At 42.0% G+C, this 22233-nt stretch overlaps 1 protein-coding gene across 8 annotated transcripts in view; it reads right to left on the bottom strand.

The window, feature by feature from the left end:
- Positions 1 to 22233, bottom strand: part of LOC117521889 (discs large homolog 1-like protein) — a 90176-nt gene that overhangs the window by 48274 nt on the left and 19669 nt on the right. For 5 of the 8 annotated variants that reach the window (XM_034183235.1, XM_034183236.1, XM_034183237.1 and 2 more), the window contains exons 2-3: positions 9362 to 9526; positions 4555 to 4704 (exon numbers count right to left, since the gene is read on the bottom strand). In XM_034183235.1, the coding sequence (XP_034039126.1) occupies positions 4555 to 4704; positions 9362 to 9526 (315 nt within the window). The remainder of the gene's footprint in view (positions 1 to 4554; positions 4705 to 9361; positions 9527 to 22233) is intronic. The other 3 variants (XM_034183240.1, XM_034183241.1, XM_034183242.1) reach the window with 1 other exon arrangement.

The raw sequence follows: 22233 nt of genomic DNA, 5'->3' as shown, positions 1-22233 counted from the left end.
GAGAGAGAGAGACAGAGAGACACAGAGAGAGAGAGAGACACACAGAGAGAGAGAGAGACAGGAGTTTAAGACGCGCACCCAAAACAGCTGTTAACCTCTGCTGACAGCATTCTCACTGCAGTATTGTCAGCTCACGGATTCACTGAAAACCAGTCACCTGATACGTCAGCTGCCTCGTGAAGACTTTAGAGCGAGTTCGAGCAAAGTTTCTGAGCTTATGGTTCTGAGCAAGTCAGCCACTGAGGCAGCATAAAAAATTTTGGATAACAAGGTGAGACCAGTACAAGACCCCACTACAGACGGAGCCTCATCAGATTAACTGTGTTGAGACAGCTACAGACAAACTAGTTGCAAACTCGATAATTTAAAGAACATATGATACGTGATTTAATATCCTGGTTAGCAGGTATTAATGACCAAGTCTGTGCACATGCTCTGAAAATGTGTGGCTGCTCATGCATTTTATTGATCATTACACTGATGGAGAAATGAAGCGTTTTGAACCACTGAATCAATATGAAGCAATTGTGTTGAAATGGTTCAGTGTTTGAAGCAACTAAATATGTGTTCCCAGGGTGAAGAAGAAGTCAGCAGGTCAAAGAGCCTTTTCTCATCATGCACCCACCCTGTGGAACAGTCTTCCTGCGCTGTGAGGCAGTCAGAGCCTGTGGACATTTTAAGTTAAGACTGAAAACCCATTTTTATCCTGTTTTTAAAAAGAGGCTTCGATTCACAAACTCTAATTTGACGAGATGGACAATTAAATAGTTTAGCTCCAGTGGACTTGAAGGATGAATTCAAGGTACTCGACCGAGTATTAATACTATGCGGCACAGCTGTATATGTAAAAGATGTGACCAAGTAAGTCGGGGCTTGCTTATTCACTATTTAAATTTAATTGAACTCTGAGCTCAACATGCAACAAATTGAGCGTTCTAAATTCGGTCTATGTGGTTTCCGGGGTTGTGCAGAGAGAAGAAAGCCAATGATCTTGTTCTGCATAATCTGAAACCTCCCGTGATTAAGACTGGTCAGGCCAGAATACCAGACTGCACTAGCACAGTCCATGTGACACTGGGCTGACTGTTGACTGATGAAGTTTTCTCATATGTAAATCCAAGTCTTTGGCCTGTCTGTATAATAACTTTAATTTTGTATTTGACTTGCTGATCACTTTGTCAGCTCTGAGATCGCTAGATAAAGTCTGATCCAAGTCAAGACCAATATATTTTACACAGGATTTACTCAGTTTTATTTTACCTGCACGTTACATTTAATATCTCATTCCAGTCGGGTGTTTAAAGATATTAATAATATACTTGTTTTACAACATATTGTATGTAATAGAGATATAAATTGTGAAGTGTTTGTTCAACTATGGATGGTTATAACCAAATTGTACAAAATGAAGGGGATTTGGGGGCTTCAAAGGTTTTTATTTAAAAACAAGATCATTTCAGCGGTGTCTGTTCCTCTTCTCTCCAGTTTTGGACTCACACGGGCACAGAAACTGCTGTCACATGAAGATAGATTTTGACCAGCTAGTAAAACGTTTGATAAACTGCTGCCTCCAATGGTTCTGCGGAGCATTAGCATGGTTAAAACCCTTAAGTTTCGCTGCCCAGACCCCACCAACCAGGACCCTCTTTAGAGCCTGACCGATATATCGGCCGACCGATATTATCAGCAGATATAAGCCCTTTTCAAAGTACTCACTATCGGCCGGAATTTTGCCGACAGAACGCCAATAATTTCTCATAACAGAACAGTTACTGAAATAATGTTTGTGTCAGCAATGTAAAAAGTCCTTGCACCGTTTGTCCAGTAGATGGAGGTCTGACTCCATTTAACTGACAGCTACTTAAACCCCTGCTTAAATGTGTTCATCACAGGCCCCTGTAGTTCGCCGTCACACTGCACTGATCGGCTGACAAAAGCACACAAGTGGGTTTAGAAGGATCTATATCCTTATCCTGAACCCATATCTAAGTTGCAGCAACAAGAGGTACAAGATCAGATGTATTTCACACCTCTTTTTAAGGATACGTATGTATTTGCTAATTTCACAAAGGTTTAATTCTTGATTGCATTTTTTGAACTTGAAAATTCTTCTCTGTTATAAAGTTAATCAACATGAGGACAAAGCTTTTAGCTCGTACCTTTTTTGTTAAGGGTCCAAAAAAGAACATTTTATTCATTAAAAAAAAAATATTGGGTGATTTATCGGCTATCTACAAATCAGCCGATTTATCGATTATCTGCATTTTTTTTCATCCAAATATCGTTATCGGCATCGGCCTCAAAAAATCCATATCGGTCGGGCTCTACTTCACCCCCAGCCATTTTAAGCATTTTTCATTATTTTCCTCTTGCATGCCAGTAGATGAGCTTACTGAAATATTTTGGAAAAAAGAAGGATCATGGATGTGTACAGAAGAACAATCAAGCACAGTTTCCCTTTTATTATTATTTTTATTAGTAAAGGAGGACTTTTTTTTATTAGGGTTAGGGTGATAAAATTTTTTGGTACGCACGCCATGCAGCACACACACAGCTGATACCAGCAAATCATTCAAGTAAACACACTGCGGCGCGAGGCTTCGGCAGACTACATTAGATGCAGCGTGTGGAAGAACTATAGATAAACTAAGGCAAGCGAAGCTCACAAATACGACAGCGAAATGGATTACCACAGACTGCAGTCGGTCTGAGAGACATTCTGAGAATCGCAACAAATGACGGCACATATGAAATTCCGTCACGATGCACCATAAAGGAGAGGATTGCAAAAGCCACAACTTTACAACGTGCACCTGCTGTTGCTCTCACTGGGGACGACTGGACATCACTGTGTAATTTTACAGTGTAATTTAGCACATGGTGTTTTGTTTTTTCTTCTTGGTGGTGAGACAAAGCTGGTTGAGAAATGCACCCAGAGCAGACAAACAGAGGGACTTCTTAAAACCCCTTAAAAAAAAACCCCATAACAAGTAACTTCCATCATAAGGAATGAACGCATTTCGAGACGTCATCTTCCAAAACAAGGGTGTCATGTGGAGAAAGGTTTTCAGCTGTGACGATGAATCCAGTCAACAGGTCAGATTAAAAGACTTTATTTAATCCGTCAGCCAGCTTCTAAAGTTTTAGCTTTCGTTGTTAGCACCACGTCGTCTTCTCCATTTTTTGTAGAAGCATTACAGCGCTACATGCAGGCCTGGCATATGTACTACAGCATTTTCACACAGTTTCACTGGATCTGTGAGAACGGAGATATTTATTGAATGGAACACTTTTTGAAAATGACAAAGAAAAACACTACGTATATAGCAGAAGTTCAGTTTCAGTGTGGACAAGACCTTAAAAACATGGGATGGAATTCAATTAAAATAATAAATGACGAATTATTTTCTTGGTGGTGCTATAACAGATGCAGGGGAACTATATATGCATTCGTTCAGATGGCAGAACATTTCAAATCAAATTGTGCTATACACTACTTTTGAATTCATTTTTGGATTTTGCATATAACAATGCGATTAATGGTGAAAATCATGCAATTAATCGCATGATTTCCACAATTAATCACGATTAAAATTTTTAATTTTTGCCCAGTTGTAGTAAAAATATAATATATGTATTGTAACGGTTTTAGGAGCCGCGCTGTGCTGAACACAGCAGCAGCAGTTCAGCAGTGCAACTTGAACAGATCAGATCCGTGTAAGTTTCAACACTAATATTTGGGAATGTGTGTGTGTCGGAGTAAGTTTAATACCTTCCTGACATAATTTAATGTTAATAAATTTTACTGGCTCGATATCCGGGTCAGATCGGCATTCTAACACGTATTTTGCAAGCGTTTTTCTGGGTGTGTTCAGTAGCGAATTTGCATAGAAAATGCATTAACATCCGGGCACTCTATCATTATTTTTCCCGGTTAGGAGACGTCATGTCTCTGTGCATGAAGGGACGTTTTCGTTTAGTGTGCAGCAATGGGACTGCGCTCTCTAGTTCTCATTTATTAACCTCTTTGGTAGCTGCCAAGCTCTGCCCACAACGAAACGCCCGACACAGAAAGCAGATGACCAGACAGCAGCAGAAAAGGAGAGCAGAAATGAAAAAGTCTTTCAGCATTTTCTTCACATTCGTTCAGTTTCGATGCTGCATCTGACTTTTACGGCGGAAAAACTCTTCATTCTGGCACCACGTGGCTCATATAGTGACAATATGGAGGATAACTGAGGTCGTGTCTGTCCATCGTGCGATGAGTCGCTGTCATTGTAGTGACAGGTGTAATTAAACAGAGTATTTACAGCGAGCAAGTGAAAAAGCTCAACTCTGGACTGGATTCTCGGGGCATCAACAGACTGATAAACTGTCACAATGTTCAAACCGACGGGTAAATTCCATCTGCACACCGACACAAACACACTTATGAGGGATTAAAAACAGTTTAAAAAGACACGCTTGGCTCTGAAAACTTTAAAACTTTTTTCCCAGCAGTGCTCATGTGACATTGCCATGACAACGCAAGCTGGAGCGGGAGGGGGGATTTACCTGGATGGGGGGATAGGGATTGGAGGAGCAGGAAGGGAGGGGGCTGTCCTCGGCGTGGGGGTCGAGGGTGGAGGAGGTGGGTGAGGGGAGCTCCGAGCGCTCCTGTCCTAACGCTGACAGACCGTCAAAGACGCACTCCAGAGACGAGACCTGCGAGAGACAGGAGGAGAGACGGGCCCCGGCAAAGGTCAAAGCACAGCAAAGGTCAAGCAGTTCAAGCCTTACAGAGGTGAGTCAAGCTCAGCGAGGAAGGCGAAAGACAACAGAGAGGACTCACACAGATTCCCGAACAAAAGAGTGAGAGCAAAACAAGCATGAATGTTCACACAAAGTGCTCCAGGCCACCAGGGGGAGCAATCAGCTAGTTCAGAGTGAGTAGCAGCAGCTTTTGCTTCTACAAACATCGTAGCTTTGACAGCATGTGGTACCTTCTCTCTTCCACACAAAAGACAAAATGTATTCTGCAAATGCAGAAGACGACAAAGAAAACCTGAAGAACAGGAACAGACCGACCTCCACGAGAGGACTGAGACACCACGAGCAAAAGGCAAAAGACAAGAAACACTCAAACATGAAGCCACACACACACACACACACACACACACACACACACACAAAAGTACATCATCAGCCGCAATCCATGCAAGTTATTATTTTAAAAATTGCTTGGAAAAAAAAGAAGTTATTTTTAAAAAGTGAGTGCTAAAAATCTATTATTTAAAAAAGTGCTGAAAATCAAATCATTATTTTAAAGTTACGTTTAAAAGTTATTTTAAAAAGCGACTGCTGAAAATCAAAGTTTTATTTTAAAAACAGCTAAAACTCAGTTATTTTAAAAACTGACAGCTAAATCACTTATTTTAAAAATCAAAGTTATTTTAAAAACTACTAAAAATCAAGTTGCTTTTTTAATTGTTGCTAAAAATCAGTTATTTTTTTAAATTACTGCTAAAAAAAAAATCAAAGTTATTTAAAATATATTACTGCTAAACACAAAGTTAATATAAACATACACAAAAAAGGTTTTTCTCATGACTGAGAATCTTCCAATTAAGAAATAATATATTATATAATATATAATATTCTATTAAACATTTCATCCTTAACTACACCTATTCTTGAATAAAGAGTATTTCATGATTTCTGAAAACAATTTCTCATTAAATTATGACCGTCCTTTAGACGCTAAATTTTCTCACTTTTTTGGGGGGGGGGGGGGGGGGGGGGGGGGCTTCTATACACTAAATTGAACTACGCAAGAGTTTCTAAAAATGTCAAACTATTTCTAATAATTTCTTCTTTAATTCTAGAATTTTCTTTCCTTGAAACAGTCAAGACCGTTTTTCTTTCCTGAAAAAAGAAGTTTAAAGAAAAATACTTAAAAACTTTTCCACAAATATTACAAGTTTTTTGTCCTTAGGTGTGTGTGTGTGTGTGTTTGTCTGTTTGTGGCCCTGCGACAGACTGGCATCCTGTCCTGGGTGTACCCCGCCTCACGCCCAATGACTGCTGGGATAGGCTCCAGCCCCCCCGCAACCCATAATTGGATTAAGCGGTAGAAGATGAATGAATGAATGAAATTCCAACTTTATTTTTGAACTACTATAAATGACTGAAATGTTATTATTTTTGAGACTGAAGATAATTTCTGGATAACAAACTGTCCTAATTTCCCATCACAGGAAGCAACTGTCACACATGACACATCAATCAGTCAGTCAAACTGAGGTGCATTAAACAGCTGTCAAATCATCATTTAGACAAACTATCACTTCAGCTGTAGATCTGAAATATTTTGTTCCTGAAGCACTTTGACAGAGGAAGCTGCAGTTTGCATTGCGGCCACAGGGTGGCAGCAGTGCTCCACAGAACATGACAGCAGCGGTTTTCACTGTGATCTCACATTCTGTTATGATCAAAGCTGTGAAGAAAAGCATCAAATCTCACCAAATCTACAAAGTAAATCAAATATCAGCACTTTCACTGCTTCACAGACACCAGGTCATCAAACCTGCGCAGCTGACGAACTAGGCACTGTGTAAAGCGTTTAGGCACGCCAACAGAAAGCATCCTTTAAAAATACACCATGTTCCTCCCCTCATCCTCATTAACATGCACATTTATGCAGAGGATGCTCCCAAACATCTACCAGAGCTGTAAACATACACACACCTGCCACTTTATTAGGGACACCTGTTCAACTGCTCATTACAGCAAACATCTAACCAGCCAATCACGTGGCAGAAAAAGAGGCGCCGCCTCAGTTCAAGCCACACAGCAGCATGTGGAAGTAGAGTGGTTTTGGAGAAGAGCTGTGAATCTACTGGCATTTGAACCCACAACACCTCTCAGGACAACAGAGCACGTCGGATGTGAAAAAAAGGAAAAACCTCTGGAGGGCGGCTGCTCGCTGAGTCCACGTCAGAGAAGAACAGCCAGACTGGCTCCAAATACCACCAGGAACTGAAAGAACCCAAAGCTCCAATCAAAGTCTGTAGAAGGTCTCTGAACCTACAACACGTGGAACCTTGAAGCAGCTGAAGACCAACGTCGCAGCTGAGAACAGGAAGAGCTGCTTTGGACTAAAGGGTCCTTCAGCAACCGTTAGCCTGATCTGACCATTTTTGGAAGGAACCCACACACACCCCACGCGGAACACGACGACACAGAACGGACTCCAGCTGGAACCCAAGTCCAGGACATCTTCCTGAGAGGCAGCAGCACCGGCGTCAGAGCCGCCACCAGCAGCTGGTTTATTATTCTACCTTCAAATCAACAGACTGACTTTAGCCGAGTCGATTCCACGCCACACCTGAATGAATAAATAAAGAGCTGTGGTGGCAGAACGACAAAGATGACACGTTCTTAATCCCAAAGTGATATTTCAAACGAACACGAAGCAGCGTAAAAACGCCAAACAAGCAGCAGCCAGAAGCCAAGTGGGCGGCGTGACGGGGAGAAAGCCAAACCACTTCCAGGACATCTGCTTCTGTTTGCACGGCAGCAGACTGCTTCCCGTGTCTGGACTCAGAACGGATCCCGAGGTCACACCAAAAACAAGTCAGCCAATCAACCAAAACAAAACAAAACACTAAGTTCAGAGCCGAGAGGCTGCAGAAGATTTTTTTTTTTTTTAACAGCTCAGACATCGAGTCGGTCAACAGAAAATACAGATAGTGAGATGTCGCCCCCTACAGGCTGTACTGGACACCAGCTACACCTGTCTCACCACCAACAGCTGAAGTCCAACAGTGCACGAGCACGTGCGCTGTCACAAATGTCACAGCAGCTTTTCATCCTCATCACATCATTCTCTTGAGAAAAAACAAAAGTCAACTTTAATAGAAAACCTACGACCCCACAGAGAACTGAGAAAACAGGAAACAAACCAAAAAAAAAAAGTGAAGCTCTCTAACTTCACTGACTTGTATTTTTATTGTTCTCACATATTCTGGCTTCCAAATGGGTCCATAAATATTTGGACAGTGTTTTCCTTCTGTAAACCGCCACAATGGAGCTGAAATAAAACTTCATCACTCTCATGTAGATTTAACAAAAATATCACATGAACTATTTATTCACTCAGTCGCTCCAATTTCAGACTCCATAAGTCACGCTATTAACTAAGTATAAAGATTACATTTAGACCAGCAATGATGAATCAAATAAATTCATCAACTACTTTGACAACTGATTATTTTGAGTCAATTTAGAAAAAAAAAAATCCTGTTTCAGATTTCAGCTTCTTCAGTCCTGAATATTTTCAGATTTCTGACAGTAAACTGAACTTTGTGTCTGGACAAAGAAAAATAATCTTGATTGGCATTTTTCACCAATTTCTGACATTTTGTTTTGTTTATTTGGCCAGTGATGAATCACACAAACAAAACAAGCGCATATGACAACATTAAAAACAGGATAACACATCACCGCAAAGAGACGCTTATTTCTTCATTTCTTGTGGTCCTGCACAAGAACTAAATAAATGATACCTCAATGATGAAGTAAATTATTGACACGCACACAATTTTCATTTCTCAGGATTTCACTACGTGGTACTGATGTTATACACCAATAAACATAGTCGTACCACACTGTAATCTAGCAGGAGCTGAGTTGTTGCCGGAACACAGCGGTGCACTCCTGGAGGTTTTCCTCTGGATTTTCCGTTCAAATAAATGTGGATGGGCATCAAATTCACATCTGGACCTTCAAAATTATGCAAATATTCAAGCAGGACTTCTGGTTCACTAGTAAAATAAGAAGAAGAAGCAGCTCACCAACAATCAACACACGTGGAGCTGGAGAGCAGCAAGTAGTTGCTGTATCATCAGTGGTTTTTAAGAGCTTTTCATGTAAATAAACCTCATTTTTCATGAGGTAAAGATGAACACATTTACTTCTGTGAGGAACTGCTGCTTCCTGACACGTCAAACGACATTTTAACCAATTCAGCGGTGATAAGAAGCATTTCACTGTAGTGTTTGTGACTTGTCCTGTAGATTTACACTGTAGAGCTGTTTAGCCCATAACTCTTTTAATGTTCAGTCTAAATACTGGAATGACTACAACAGGCTTTGTCCTGAGAGAAAAACTGATCCCAAAACCATCTAGAAACAGGCCTCTGTAAGTCACTCGCTCCGCTCAGACTGTAGCTCGCTCCACAATCACTGCACGTCCACTTATTTTTCTGTGAGGACAGTTTAACGTGAGTTTGTTGCTTTTTAAATTAAAGGCCTTTAAATTTACAGAGACACTGACAGAAAACTTTACAGACAAACACAAAGCTGAATCTGTCACCTCCTACCTTCATGGGCGAGATGTGAGCATGGGTGACGTATCCGTGCACATTCTCAATCTGGGAAAGGTTCTTCTCTGATACCTGCACCAGTTCTGGCCCCACCCCCTCCTCTGTCAGCTGAGGGGAGCTGTGGTCCTGAGGGGACGAGTCCTCATCGCGGTTCCTGTATTTCTGAAGCACACACACAGGAGCACACTCAAAAACTCATTGGGCAATAGAGGATCGGGTTTATACAGTCCAGTTTCAACCAAAGCACACCAGCAGAAAACAGCTTTTCAATACAGGGACAAGATCATATGAACTCCTGGAGCTCATCAGAACCCAGAACCTTCTGCCATGTAAGAACCTGTGGTACTTCAGCCTGCACAAGATTGTAAGGTACTCATGCTAACAGGTAGGTAAAGCCTATTCCAGCTCAGAGTCCCTCACAGTTTTTCTGTGGATCTGGGCCCATATCCACAAAGCAGCCTGAGGCTAAAAATAGCTCCTAGTGACATTATTCTAAGAAAAATCTTAGAATTCCTCAAATTCTTAGACATTACTTAGAATTTTCCTTTGGTAAGATGAAAGTTGTCCACAAAGCACCTTAGGCCTTTAGAGAGCGCCTAAGGTGCCAAACTGTTAAGAGGAGTGAGGAGGACTTTTAAGAAGCCTAAGAGTGTCTGAAACAGAGAAGACGGCAGAAAGACAGAGAGGAAACAGAGACATTCACCGTATGTAGGATGACAGTGAGTCAGTAACACGCGACCAGCTTGATCTATGTAATCATTTTATGTTAATTTACTGTCTTAATGCATTTATAAATCGTTTGTTCTTGTTATCATATACACACATTAATATTATCATTATTTTATTATTATCATCAGTATTATTGATATTTTATTTTACTATTACTTCTATTTTGTCATTTGATTTTTAAAAGGACAATAAGGGAAATGAGTGTTTTCACTTTCTTGTGTCATGCATGTAATTTTAATGTATTTATAATTATATTATGTACTTACACTGAACCTATTAATAAACTCACACACCCACACACACTTTTCGATAATCGGCATGTGAATGAGATATGTTCAAACATCTTTAAGCTATGTAACAATTCATTTTGTTGTGAACTGTGTAGAATGAAAGACAAATGAGAGCTTTTGTCTTTTTGGCACTCTGCCACCAGGGAGCGCTCTTATTTTTCAGATTAAAAACAACACAGGGACGGCATCAGATGCACTTTTCACTTATGGTGACAACATGGTGACACTTAACTCACTAAACCAACTGAGCTAGAAAAATACAATAAATCAACAACACTAAGAACATTTTAAACTAACATGAACCACAATAGCAACATTTACAACCCCAAAACCCGGAACTCCCATAATGCATTTCAGCACAACAATTTACAAGTTTAGCGACTGGCCCAGTGATGGCTCCAAATTAATTATGCTATCATCATCATGACATTAAATCATTTTTACTTCTTGTGCAGTTCTTATGCATTTCTTAATGCAGTTATATGATCAGTTGATTTTACTGTTCATTCATATGTAGGAGTGCAGAGTGCATTTATTTTTTATTTCTTCTTCCTTTTCTGTGACAACCAATCACAGCTCTTACAGGACTGTGTCATACCTAGCAACAGGGTCACACCCGCCTCCTCACTAAGACAGGAGTTTCAGTCTCCTTCTTGCTCAGACTCGCTCTCAAACACCTGCTGGCTCACTCTTAGGCTAAGATTCCTTGCCAGGAAATTTTAGGCTAAGCTAGGAGCTCTTTGAGAGCACTTTGAGATGCTTTGTGGATACGGGCCCTGATTTTTAAATCAGTCTTTTGTAACATAGAATTGTTTACTAAAGAATAAGGTGAAGATGAACAGCATGAATGTTTTCAATCAGTGTAATTTAACACTAGAAGACTTCCAGATTACCAGACCAGACCAGATTACCAAGTAAAGACAACCAGTCGAGAGATGTAGTCCCTCCAGCGTGTCCTAGGTCCCGGGGAAGACCCAGGACACGCTGGAGGGACTACATCTCTCGGCTGGCTTGGGAACGCCTTGGGGTTCCCCGGAGGAGCTGGGGGAGGTGTGTGTGGATCGGGAGGTCTGGGCAGCTTTGCTTGAGCTGCTGCCCCGCGACCCGACTCCGGATAAAGCGGAAGAAAATGGATGGATGGACAAGTCGAGCTGTATTTTTCAACCTGTTTAATTTGCATTATATACATGTCCTAGTTTATGATTTTAATTTTTAAGTCGCTGTTTTTTTTATCATTGGTGTTTTGTCTATTATTATTTTGTGAACCACTGTTTGATTTTTCTTATTTATCATTATAAAAATGTTGAGTCAAGGAATATGGAAACACATCTGTTTGAAATAAGATCACCTACACTGCAAAATAACATTTAAAAAAGTTCCTGAGTCATTATTTCATTTATAGGAGGTCAGACGACAGCAAAGCTGTTCCCACTCAAAATCATTGTATTTTTATTTATTTATTTGCATTTTCCGTACCAACCAACTTCTTCCTGATTGTCGGTGTCACGCTGTGGGAACAAAGTGCTGGTTTCACTGCAGGTGTGGGCGTTCTTGATGCATTCTCATCTGAACAAGCTACATCATCTACTTCATTCATTCATTTTCTGCCACTTATCTGTGTACGGATCACGGTGGCAGTAGACCAAGCAGCTCATCCCACGATTCCCTATCCTTGGCAAAGTCCTCTAATGTTTCCTGGGGGATCCCAAACCAGCTGGGAAATATAATCCCTCGTGTGTGTCCTGGGTCTTCCTCTGGGTCTCCTCCCAGTTGGACATGGTTGGAAGACCTCCCTACAGAGACCACAAGGGGGCATCCTCACCAGATGTCCAAACCACTTCAACTGGCTCCTTTCAATGAGAAGAAGCAGCGACTCTCCTCAGAATCCCTCCCGGATAGTCAAGCTTCTCACCCTGTTCAGGAGTATAAGTCCAGATACCCAACGGAGGAATTTTATTTTTTCGCCGCTTGTATCTGCACTCTTATTATTTCAGTTATTACCCAAAGTTCATAACCATAGGTGAGGACAGGTACATAAATCAACTGGTAAATCAAGTCTGGCTTTCTAGCTCAGAACCTTCTTCACCACGATGGTCTGGTACAGCGACTGCCAGACCAGAGATGCCATCTCAATTCACCTACTGATCTCACACTCCAACTTACCCCCATGGAAGAAGACCCCGAGATACTTAAACTCCTCCACTTGAGGCAATAACTCTCCCCATATAAAGAGCATTTCTTAATGGCCTTGCCAAAATGTGGATTTTCACATAATCGTGTCGTATCTGGTTTCCAGGCTTTTGTTGTGGAAGTACTAGTGATAATGTCGTCCTCTACAGGCTGAAGGAGAACCTGCAGAACTAGACTCCAGATGTGCTTACTGGAGTAACAGACACACTTTGAAAATAAATAGATACAAATATTTCATTCCAGTTCAAATTTAATGTTTTACTTTGCAGGTTCATGATCTCTGCTGCTTGAATGTTTGGACAGTTGTTTAATAAAACACTAGATGTATTTTCTCCGTCTGTGCACGTTTGAAGTTTCTTTGTTGTGCTTTGTCTTATTTTGTTATTTTATTTTATTTTGCCGGAGCAGATGGTCAACCCTCTGAGTCTGGACTGCTTGAGGTTTCCTCCTGTAGTCAGTAACACCTGAGGGACGTTTTCCTCAACACTTATCACCTATGTGTTTCCTCAGAAGGTTGGATAAACTGAGATTTTACCCTCATGAAGGAAGCACAATGCACTTAAACCTTTCAGTTTTAAACAAATGAGCCATTGGGATGAGGATCATCACCTCTAAATCAGAGGCCATTCGCTCTACCATACTGTTGTGATGAAAAGGGAGCTGAGCCAGAAGTATGGTATGATCTACTGGACACTCTTCATTCCTACTCTCACCTATGGTTATGAGGGTTGGGTCATGACTGAAAGAACTCGATTGCAGGTACAAGCAGCCTAAATGGGCTTCCTCAGGAGGGTGGCTGGTGTCTCCCTTAGAGATAGGGTGAGAAGCTCGGTCATCCATGGGGAGCTGAGAGTAGTGTCGCTGCTCCTTCATGTTGAAAAGACCCAGCTGAGGTGGTTCGGGCATCTGGTAAGGATGCCTCCTAGGCGCCTCCCTAGGGAGGTGTTCCAGGCACATCCATCTGGGAGGAGACCAAGGGGAAGACCCAGGACTAGGTGGAGAGATTATATCCCAAAGATTCAAAGCTTTTACTGTCATATACACAGTAAAGAAACATGTTTCCCTGTGCAATGAAATTCTTACTTTGCTGCCCACAATGGATGCCTAAATATATATATATAAATAACTAAGTATAAAATATCTAAGTGGGGGGGAATGAAATAACATAAAATAAGCATGCTGGTAAGAACAATAGAGTATACCAAGCAATGTAATAAAAATGTAATAATGTAATAAAAAGAAATATACAATGTAAGAAGGGAAATATAAAATATGCTTGTGTAATGGCCTACATGATATGTACATGATAGTGCATCAGTGTGCAACATTCACCGTTTTGTGCAACATTCAGCAGTAAATGGTTTTGTGCAATTTCGTCCAATTGAGCCAATGCATTCAAGTTAACAGGTATTGTAGTGCAATAGAATAAAGTGTCCGTAATATAGTAAAGTGTCCAATAGAAGATAAAGTGACCAGTGATGGGGGGCTCTGTCCTTGGGGGGGGTCTAATGGCTGTGGGAAAGAAGGAGTTCTTGAACCTGGTGGTTCTGCATCTCACAGTCCTGAACATGCAACCTGAGGGCAAAAGCCATACAATAATTACAGAAAAACCCCAACGGTCAAAACGACCCCCTGTGAGCAAGCACTTGGTGACAGTGGGAAGGAAAACTCCCTTTTAACAGGAAGAAACCTCCAGCAGAACCAGGCTCAGGGAGGGGCAGTCTTCTGCTGGGACTGGTTGGGGCTGAGGGAGAGAACCAGGAAAAAGACATGCTGTGGAGGGGAGCAGAGATCAATCACTAATGATTAAATGCAGAGTGGTGCACACAGAGCAAAAAGAGAAGAAACACTCAGTGCATCATGGGAACCCCCCAGCAGTTTAAGTCTATAGCAGCATAACTAAGGGATGGTTCAGGGTCACCTGATCCAGCCCTAACTATAAGCTTTAGCAAAAAGGAAAGTTTTAAGCCTAATCTTAAAAGTAGAGAGGGTGTCTGTCTCCCTGATCTGAATTGGGAGCTGGTTCCACAGGAGAGGAGCCTGAAAGCTGAAGGCTCTGCCTCCCATTCTACTCTTACAAACCCTAGGAACTACAAGTAAGCCTGCAGTCTGAGAGCGAAGCGCTCTATTGGGGTGATATGGTACTACGAGGTCCCTAAGATAAGATGGGACCTGATTATTCAAAACCTTATAAGTAAGAAGAAGAATTTAAAATTCTATTCTAGAATTAACAGGAAGCCAATGAAGAGAGGCCAATATGGATGAGATATGCTCTCTCCTTCTAGTCCCCGTCAGTACTCTAGCTGCAGCATTTTGAATTAACTGAAGGCTTTTTAGGGAACTTTTAGGACAACCTGATAATAATGAATTACAATAGTCCAGCCTAGAGGAAATAAATGCATGAATTAGTTTTTCAGCATCACTCTGAGACAAGACCTTTCTAATTTTAGAGATATTGCGCAAATGTAAAAAAGCAGTCCTACATATCTGCTTAATATGCGCATTGAAGGACATATCCTGATCAAAAATGACTCCAAGATTTCTCACAGTATTACTAGAGGTCAGGGTAATGCCATCCAGAGTAAGGATCTGGTTAGACACCATGTTTCTAAGATTTGTGGGGCCAAGTACAATAACTTCAGTTTTATCTGAATTTAAAAGCAGGAAATTAGAAGTCATCCATGTCTTTATGTCTGTAAGACGTTCCTGCAGTTTAACTAATTGGTGTGTGTCCTCTGGCTTCAAAGATAGATAAAGCTGGGTATCATCTGCGTAACAATGAAAATGTAAGCAATGCTTTCTAATAATACTGCCTAAGGGAAGCATGTATAAAGTGAATAAAATTGGTCCTAGCACAGAACCTTGTGGAACTCAATTAACCTTAGTCTGTGAAGAAGAATCCCCATTTACATGAACAAATTGTAATCTATTAGATAAATATGATTCAAACCACCGCAGTGCCTTTAATACCTATGGCATGCTCTAATCTCTGTAATAAAATTTTATGGTCAACAGTATCAAAAGCAGCACTGAGGTCTAACAGAACAAGCACAGAGATGAGTCCACTGTCTGAGGCCATAAGATCATTTGTAACCTTCACTAATGCGGTTTCTGTACTATGATGAATTCTAAAACCTGACTGAAACTCTTCAAATAGACCATTCCTCTGCAGATGATCAGTTAGCTGTTTTACAACTACCCTTTCAAGAATTTTTGAGAGAAAAGGAAGGTTGGAGATTGGCCTATAATTAGCTAAGATAGCTGGGTCAAGTGATGGCTTTTTAAGTAATGGTTTAATTACTGCCACCTTAAAAGCCTGTGGTACATAGCCAACTAATAAAGATAGATTGATCATATTTAAGATCGAAGCATTAATTAATGGTAGGGCTTCCTTGAGCAGCCTGGTAGGAATGGGGTCTAATAGACATGTTGATGGTTTGGAGGAAGTAACTAATGAAAGTAACTCAGAACAATCGGAGAGAAAGAGTCTAACCAAATACCAGCATTACTGAAAGCAGCCAAAGATAACAATATGTCTTTGGGATGGTTATGAGTAATTTTTTCTCCAATAGTTAAAATTTTATTAGCAAAGAAAATCATGAAGTCATTACTAGTTAAAGTTAAAGGAATACTCGGCTCAATAGAGCTCTGACTCTTTGTCAGCCTGGCTACAGTGCTGAAAAGAAACCTGGGGTTGTTCTTATTTTCTTCAATTAGTGATGAGTAGTACGATGTCCTAGCTTTACGGAGGACTTTTTTTATAGAGCAACAGACTCTTTTTCCAGGCTAAGAGAAGATCTTCTCAATTAGTGAGACGCCATTTCCTCTCCAACTTACGGGTTATCTGCTTTAAGCTGCGAGTTTGTGAGTTATACCACGGAGTAAGGCACTTCTGATTTAAAGCTCTCTTTTTCAGAGAAGCTACACATCCAAAGTTGTGCTCAATGAGGATGTAAAACTATTGACGAGATAATCTATCTCACTCACAGAGTTTAGGTAGCTACTCTGCACTGTGTTGGTATATGGCATTGGAGAACATAAAGAAGGAATCATATCCTTAAACCTATTTACAGCGCTTTCCGAAAGACTTCTACTGTAATGAAACTTATTCCCCACTGCTGGGTAGTCCATTAAAGTAAATGTAAATGTTATTAAGAAATCATCAGACAGAAGGGGGTTTTCAGGGAATACTGTTAAATCTTCAATTTCAAAACAAGATCTAAAGTATGATTAAAGTGGTGGGTGGACTCATTTACATTTTGAGTGAAGCCAATTGAGTCTAATAATAGATTAAATGCAGTGTTGAGGCTGTCATTCTCAGCATCTGTGTGGATGTTAAAATTGCCCACTATAATTATCTTATCTGAGCTAAGCACTAAGTCAGACAAAAGGTCTGAAAATTCAGAGAGAAACTCACAGTAACGACCAGGTGGACGATAGATAATAAATAAAACTGGTTTTTGGGACTTCCAATTTGGATGGACAAGACTAAGAGTCAAGCTTTCAAATGAATTAAAGCTCTGTCTGGGTTTTTGATTAATTAATAAGCTGGAGTGGAAGATTGCTGCTAATCCTCCCCCTCGGCCCGTGCTACGAGCGTTCTGACAGTGTGACTCGGGGGTTCATCCTGCTGTAACCAGGTTTCTGTAAGGCAGAATAAATCAATATGTTGATCAATTATTATATCATTTACTAACAGGGACTTAGAAGAGAAAGACCTAATGTTTAATAAACCACATTTAACTGTTTTAGTCTGTGGTGCAGTTGAAGGTGCTTTATTATTATTTTTTTTAATTTTTTGGACACCACTCAGACAGCCAGCAATTCAAGGAGAACACGTGGCTAAACATGTCACTCCCAGTCCAATTGGGGAGGGGCCCAGAGAAAACTACAGAGTCCGACATTGTTTTTGCAAAGTTACACACCGATTCAATGTTGGGGGTGAGTGGGGTCTTTGATGGAGACAGCTCTCCTGTGGACTCTGCGGTGGTAGATGCTCTGCAGAGAGGGTTGTGGGGTCCTGGTGATCTTAGACACAGTCTTTACCACTCTCTGCAGGCGTCTGCGGTCCCACACAGTAGAGCTGCCGTTGAGGGTGAGGTTGTTGTCTCCACACCACGTCACCAGACTGTCCACCTCTGTCCTGTAGGCCGCCTCATCTCCGCCAGTGATGCGTCCTATCACAGCGGTGTCGTCGGCAAACTTGATGGTGTTGTTGGGGTGGGAAGCGACACAGTCGTGGGTGAACAGGGTGTAGAGGATGGGACTCAGGATACAGCCCTGTAGGGTCCCCATGTTGGTAGTAATGGTGGCTGACGTCCTTCTCCCAATCCTGACAGACTGTGGCCTGCCAGTCAGGAAGTTGAGAAGCCAGTCACAGAGGGACGGGTGAAGTCCGAGGGCTAACAGTTTGTGGGAGAGTTTGTGGGGGACGACCGTGTTGAAGGCGATAAAGAGCATCCTAATGTAGGAGTCTTTATTTTCCAGATGAAAGAGGGAGATGTGAAGGGCGGCGGCGATGGCGTCTGACGTAGACCGGCTGTGCCTGTAGGCTTACTGCAGTGGGTTGGTGGTGTCCGGGCTGCTGTTATGAATGTGGGACAGTATCAATCTCTCGAAGCACTTCATAATGATTGAAGTAAGTGCTACTGGAAGTCATTCAGACAGGATGGGGGGGTTCTTCTTGGGGAGGGGGACAATGGTGGAGGTCTTGTAGCATCTTGGGACGAAGCATTGCCTGAGGGAAAGGCTGAAGATGGAGGTGAGAACATCAGCCAGCTCATTAGCGCATACTCTGAGGGCGCGTCCTGGTACATTGTCTGGACCGGCAGCCTTCCGGGGGCGGAAGCTCCTCAAGGCTTTGAGTGGCCGTGGTGTGTCCGATGAGCTGATGGTGGTGGTTCTGGAGTTGGTCCTGAAGTCTGATGTGATCCAGACATTGCCACATTATCCTGGGGTCAGCGTTAGAGTAGAAGTCCTCCATCCTCTCTCTGTGCTGTATCTTGGCTGCTCTTATGGCCTTCTCCAGTCTGTACAGCCTTGTACTCGGCTTCGTTGCCAGATCTAAAAGCAGCAGTGTGAGCACGCAGCAAGTGCAGCACCTCTCCATTTACCCAGGGCTTCTGGTTGGGGAATTTCCTCACTTGTATGGTGGGCACAATGTTCTCAACACAAGTGCTGATATACCCAGTCACATACTCAGCTTAGTCTTCTACGCTGACGGAGGAGTCCTCTCTGGTGGCTGCAGTTCTAAAAACATCCCAGTCAGTTGTGGCAAAACAGTCCTGTAGAGTGCACTCAGCCTCTGGTGTCCATAGTTTAACCTGTCTGGTGACAGGGTTCGACTGCTTGAGCTCTTGTCTGTAGGCCGGGTACAGAAACAAAGAGATGTGATCTGAGTCACCAAAGGGGGGGGTCCCCGGAGTGCACCACATATGTTGCTGCAAACATGGTCCAAGGTGTTTTTCCCCCTGGTGGGAATGTCCACATGTTGAAAGTATTTAGGGAGTACAGACCGTAAATTGCACTGGTTGAAGTCACCAGCCACGATAAAAACAGCATCAGGATGAGCCGTCTCCAGCGCGCTGATGACGTCATGCAGCTTGCTGAGAGCCTTGGTGTAGTTAGTGCATGGATGGATGTAAACAGCAGCCAAAAACACACGTGAATTCCCTTGGTAGATAAAAGGTACGGCATCGCAGCAGTAAAAGCTCCAGATCTGATGAGCAGTGCTTGTATACAGTCCGTACATCTCCACACCACGCGTTGTTGACATAAACACACACACCTCCCCTGTCGTCTTACTCGAGGCAGCAGTCCAATCCCCCCTGCACAATGAGTGGGTCTCCAGGTGAACAGCGGAGTCTGGAACGCTTTCCAAGAACCAAGTGTCGCAGAAAATAAGAGCACAGCACTCTCTGGTCTCCCTCTGTGATGTTATCCTAGATCGTAGCTCATTCAGATTGTTCTCCAGAGACCGCACGTTAGCTAGCAAGAGGCTGGGGAGCGGTGGTCTGCTTGGGCGAGCCTTTAGCCTAGTGTGGTGCCTGCCTCTCTTGCCTCCTTGAAGCTCTCCTTGGGTCAGCATTCTCACTCGAGGCCGGTGTTTCGAGGCCTTCCTGAGGAAGCCGGCGGTGACTGTGGGGACGAACAATGAGTTGCAGTTCTGGCGGAATACAGTAGTGTTCAGAATAATAGTAGTGCTATGTGAGTAAAAGATTAATCCAGGTTTTGAGTACATTTCTAAATGTTACATGGGAAACAAGGTACCAGTAGATTCAGTAGATTCTCACAAATCCAACAAGACCAAGCATTCATGATATGCACACTTTTAAGGCTATGAAATTGGGCTATTAGTAAAAAAAGTAGAAAAGGGGGTGTTCACAATAATAGTAGTGTGGCATTCAGTCAGTGAGTTCATCAATTTTGTGGAACAAACAGGTGTGAATCAGGTGTCCCCTATTTAAGGATGAAGCCAGCACCTGTTGAACATGCTTTTCTCTTTGAAAACCTGAGGAAAATGGGACGTTCAAGACACTGTTCAGAAGAACAGCGTAGTATGATTAAAAAGTTGATTGGAGAGGGGAAAACTTATATGCAGGTGCAAAAAATTATAGGCTGTTCATCTACAGTGATTTCTAATGCTTTACAATGGACAAAAAAACAGACGTGTGGAAGAAAACGGAAAACAACCATCAAAATGGATAGAAGAATAACCAGAATGGCAAAGGCTCACCCATTGATCAGCTCCAGGATGATCAAAGACAGTCTGGAGTTACCTGTAAGTGCTGTGACAGTTAGAAGACGCCTGTGTGAAGCTAATTTATTTGCACGAATCCCCCGCAAAGTCCCTCTGTTAAATAAAAGACGTGCAGAAGAGGTTACAATCTGCCAAAGAACACATCAACTGGCCTAAAGAGAAATGGAGGAATATTTTGTGGACTGATGAGAGTAAAATTGTTCTTTTGGGTCCAAGGGCCGCAGACAGTTTGTGAGACGACCCCCAAACTCTGAATTCAAGCCACAGTTGACAGTGAAGACAGTGAAGAATGGTGGTGCAAGCATCATGATATGGGCATGTTTCTCCTACTATGGTGTTGGGCCTATATATCGCATACCAGGTATCATGGATCAGTTTGGATATGTCAAAATACTTGAAGAGGTCATGTTGCCTTATGCTGAAGAGGACATGCACTTGAAATGGGTGTTTCAACAAGACAATGACCCCAAGCACACTAGGAAACCAGCAAAATCTTGGTTCCAAACCAACAAAATTAATGCCTTGCAGATGTGAAGAAATCATGAAAAACTGTGGTTATACAACTAAATACTAGTTTAGTGATTCACAGGATTGATAAAAAAGCAGTTTGAACATAAAAGTTTTGAGTTTGTAGTGTCAACAGCAAATGCTACTATTATTGTGAACACCCCCTTTTCTACTTTTTTTTTTTACTAATAGCCCAATTTCATAGCCTTAAGAGTGTGCATATCATGAATGCTTGGTCTTGTTGGATTTGTGAGAATCTACTGAATCTACTGGTACCTTGTTTCCCATGTAACAATAAAAAATATACTCAAAACCTAGATTAATCTTTTCAGTCACATAGCACTACTATTATTCTGAACACTACTGTATATCCAGAAAAAACAGTATTATGCAAAGCAATGTCCAAGAGTGCCTGCCTGGTGTAAGTCTGCAGTGCACAACATTTAAAAGACAGAGAAAACACACAAGAAAAAGAGAGAGAGAGAGAAAAAAAAAACAGAAAACCCAGCATCCAGATGCAGAGCGAGCAAAAACGTCTGCCTCGGGGGGCGCCATGTTCTCCACACTGGCCTGGGAACACCTCAGGATCCCCCAGTCAGATGTGGTCAATGTGACCCGGGAAAGGGAAGTCTGGGGTCCCCCTGCTGGAGCTGTTGCCCCACAATGTATGCATGTATAATCCCAATGAGTAAACTAATTTGTCTACATAATTCTATATTTATGAAAAATAAAAACTTTACAGCTCCGGAGTTAAATGAGATCATTTTTCAGTGAAATGTTTCTCAAACACACTTTTAGAAGATCAGAGAACGTCTTAAGCTCTGTATGCTACAACTTCAAAGTGACATTAATCTGAATGTAAACAGGATTATCCTGCATCTGAACAGGAACCTACACACCCAGCCCGGTGACTGGGGGGGACCCCTCTGTGACGGGCAGGTCACCTCAAACAAGAGGTGTCTCCTGGCAACCGCAGAGTGAAGCATCACCCGACGCTGTGGAACAGCAACAACACATTGACACCCCTGTCTGAATTACAACTCAACACCCGGAGTCTGAGTCATCCGCTGTACGCTTCCATCTCCACAGTCCCACCCGGCACATTCTTACAGCACAACCCTGAGCGGTCATGAAACCCAGTTCATGTCCGGACCCGCAGGAAACGCTTTGGGTTTCAAGTAAAACAAAACCACGTCTTTGATGATTACAAACACTCATTACCATTTCACAGAACTCAATGAGACACATTCAAAAACAAACCATCAAAAACCAGTTTATTTAAAATTCTGAACTGGCTTGAAGCCATTTGAACCCTGTCCAAAGCTGGAAAACATCCAGTTTAAAACTGTCGTATGGTGGTCTGGAGGTCCTTTAAACAGTCGTACAGTTATCGG

This window comes from Thalassophryne amazonica, chromosome 12 (assembly GCF_902500255.1).
Source record: "Thalassophryne amazonica chromosome 12, fThaAma1.1, whole genome shotgun sequence".
In the NCBI taxonomy this organism is placed as follows: domain Eukaryota; kingdom Metazoa; phylum Chordata; class Actinopteri; order Batrachoidiformes; family Batrachoididae; genus Thalassophryne; species Thalassophryne amazonica.
Note: the sequence above shows the minus strand (reverse complement) of the source record. Positions and strands in the feature narration are given on the sequence as shown.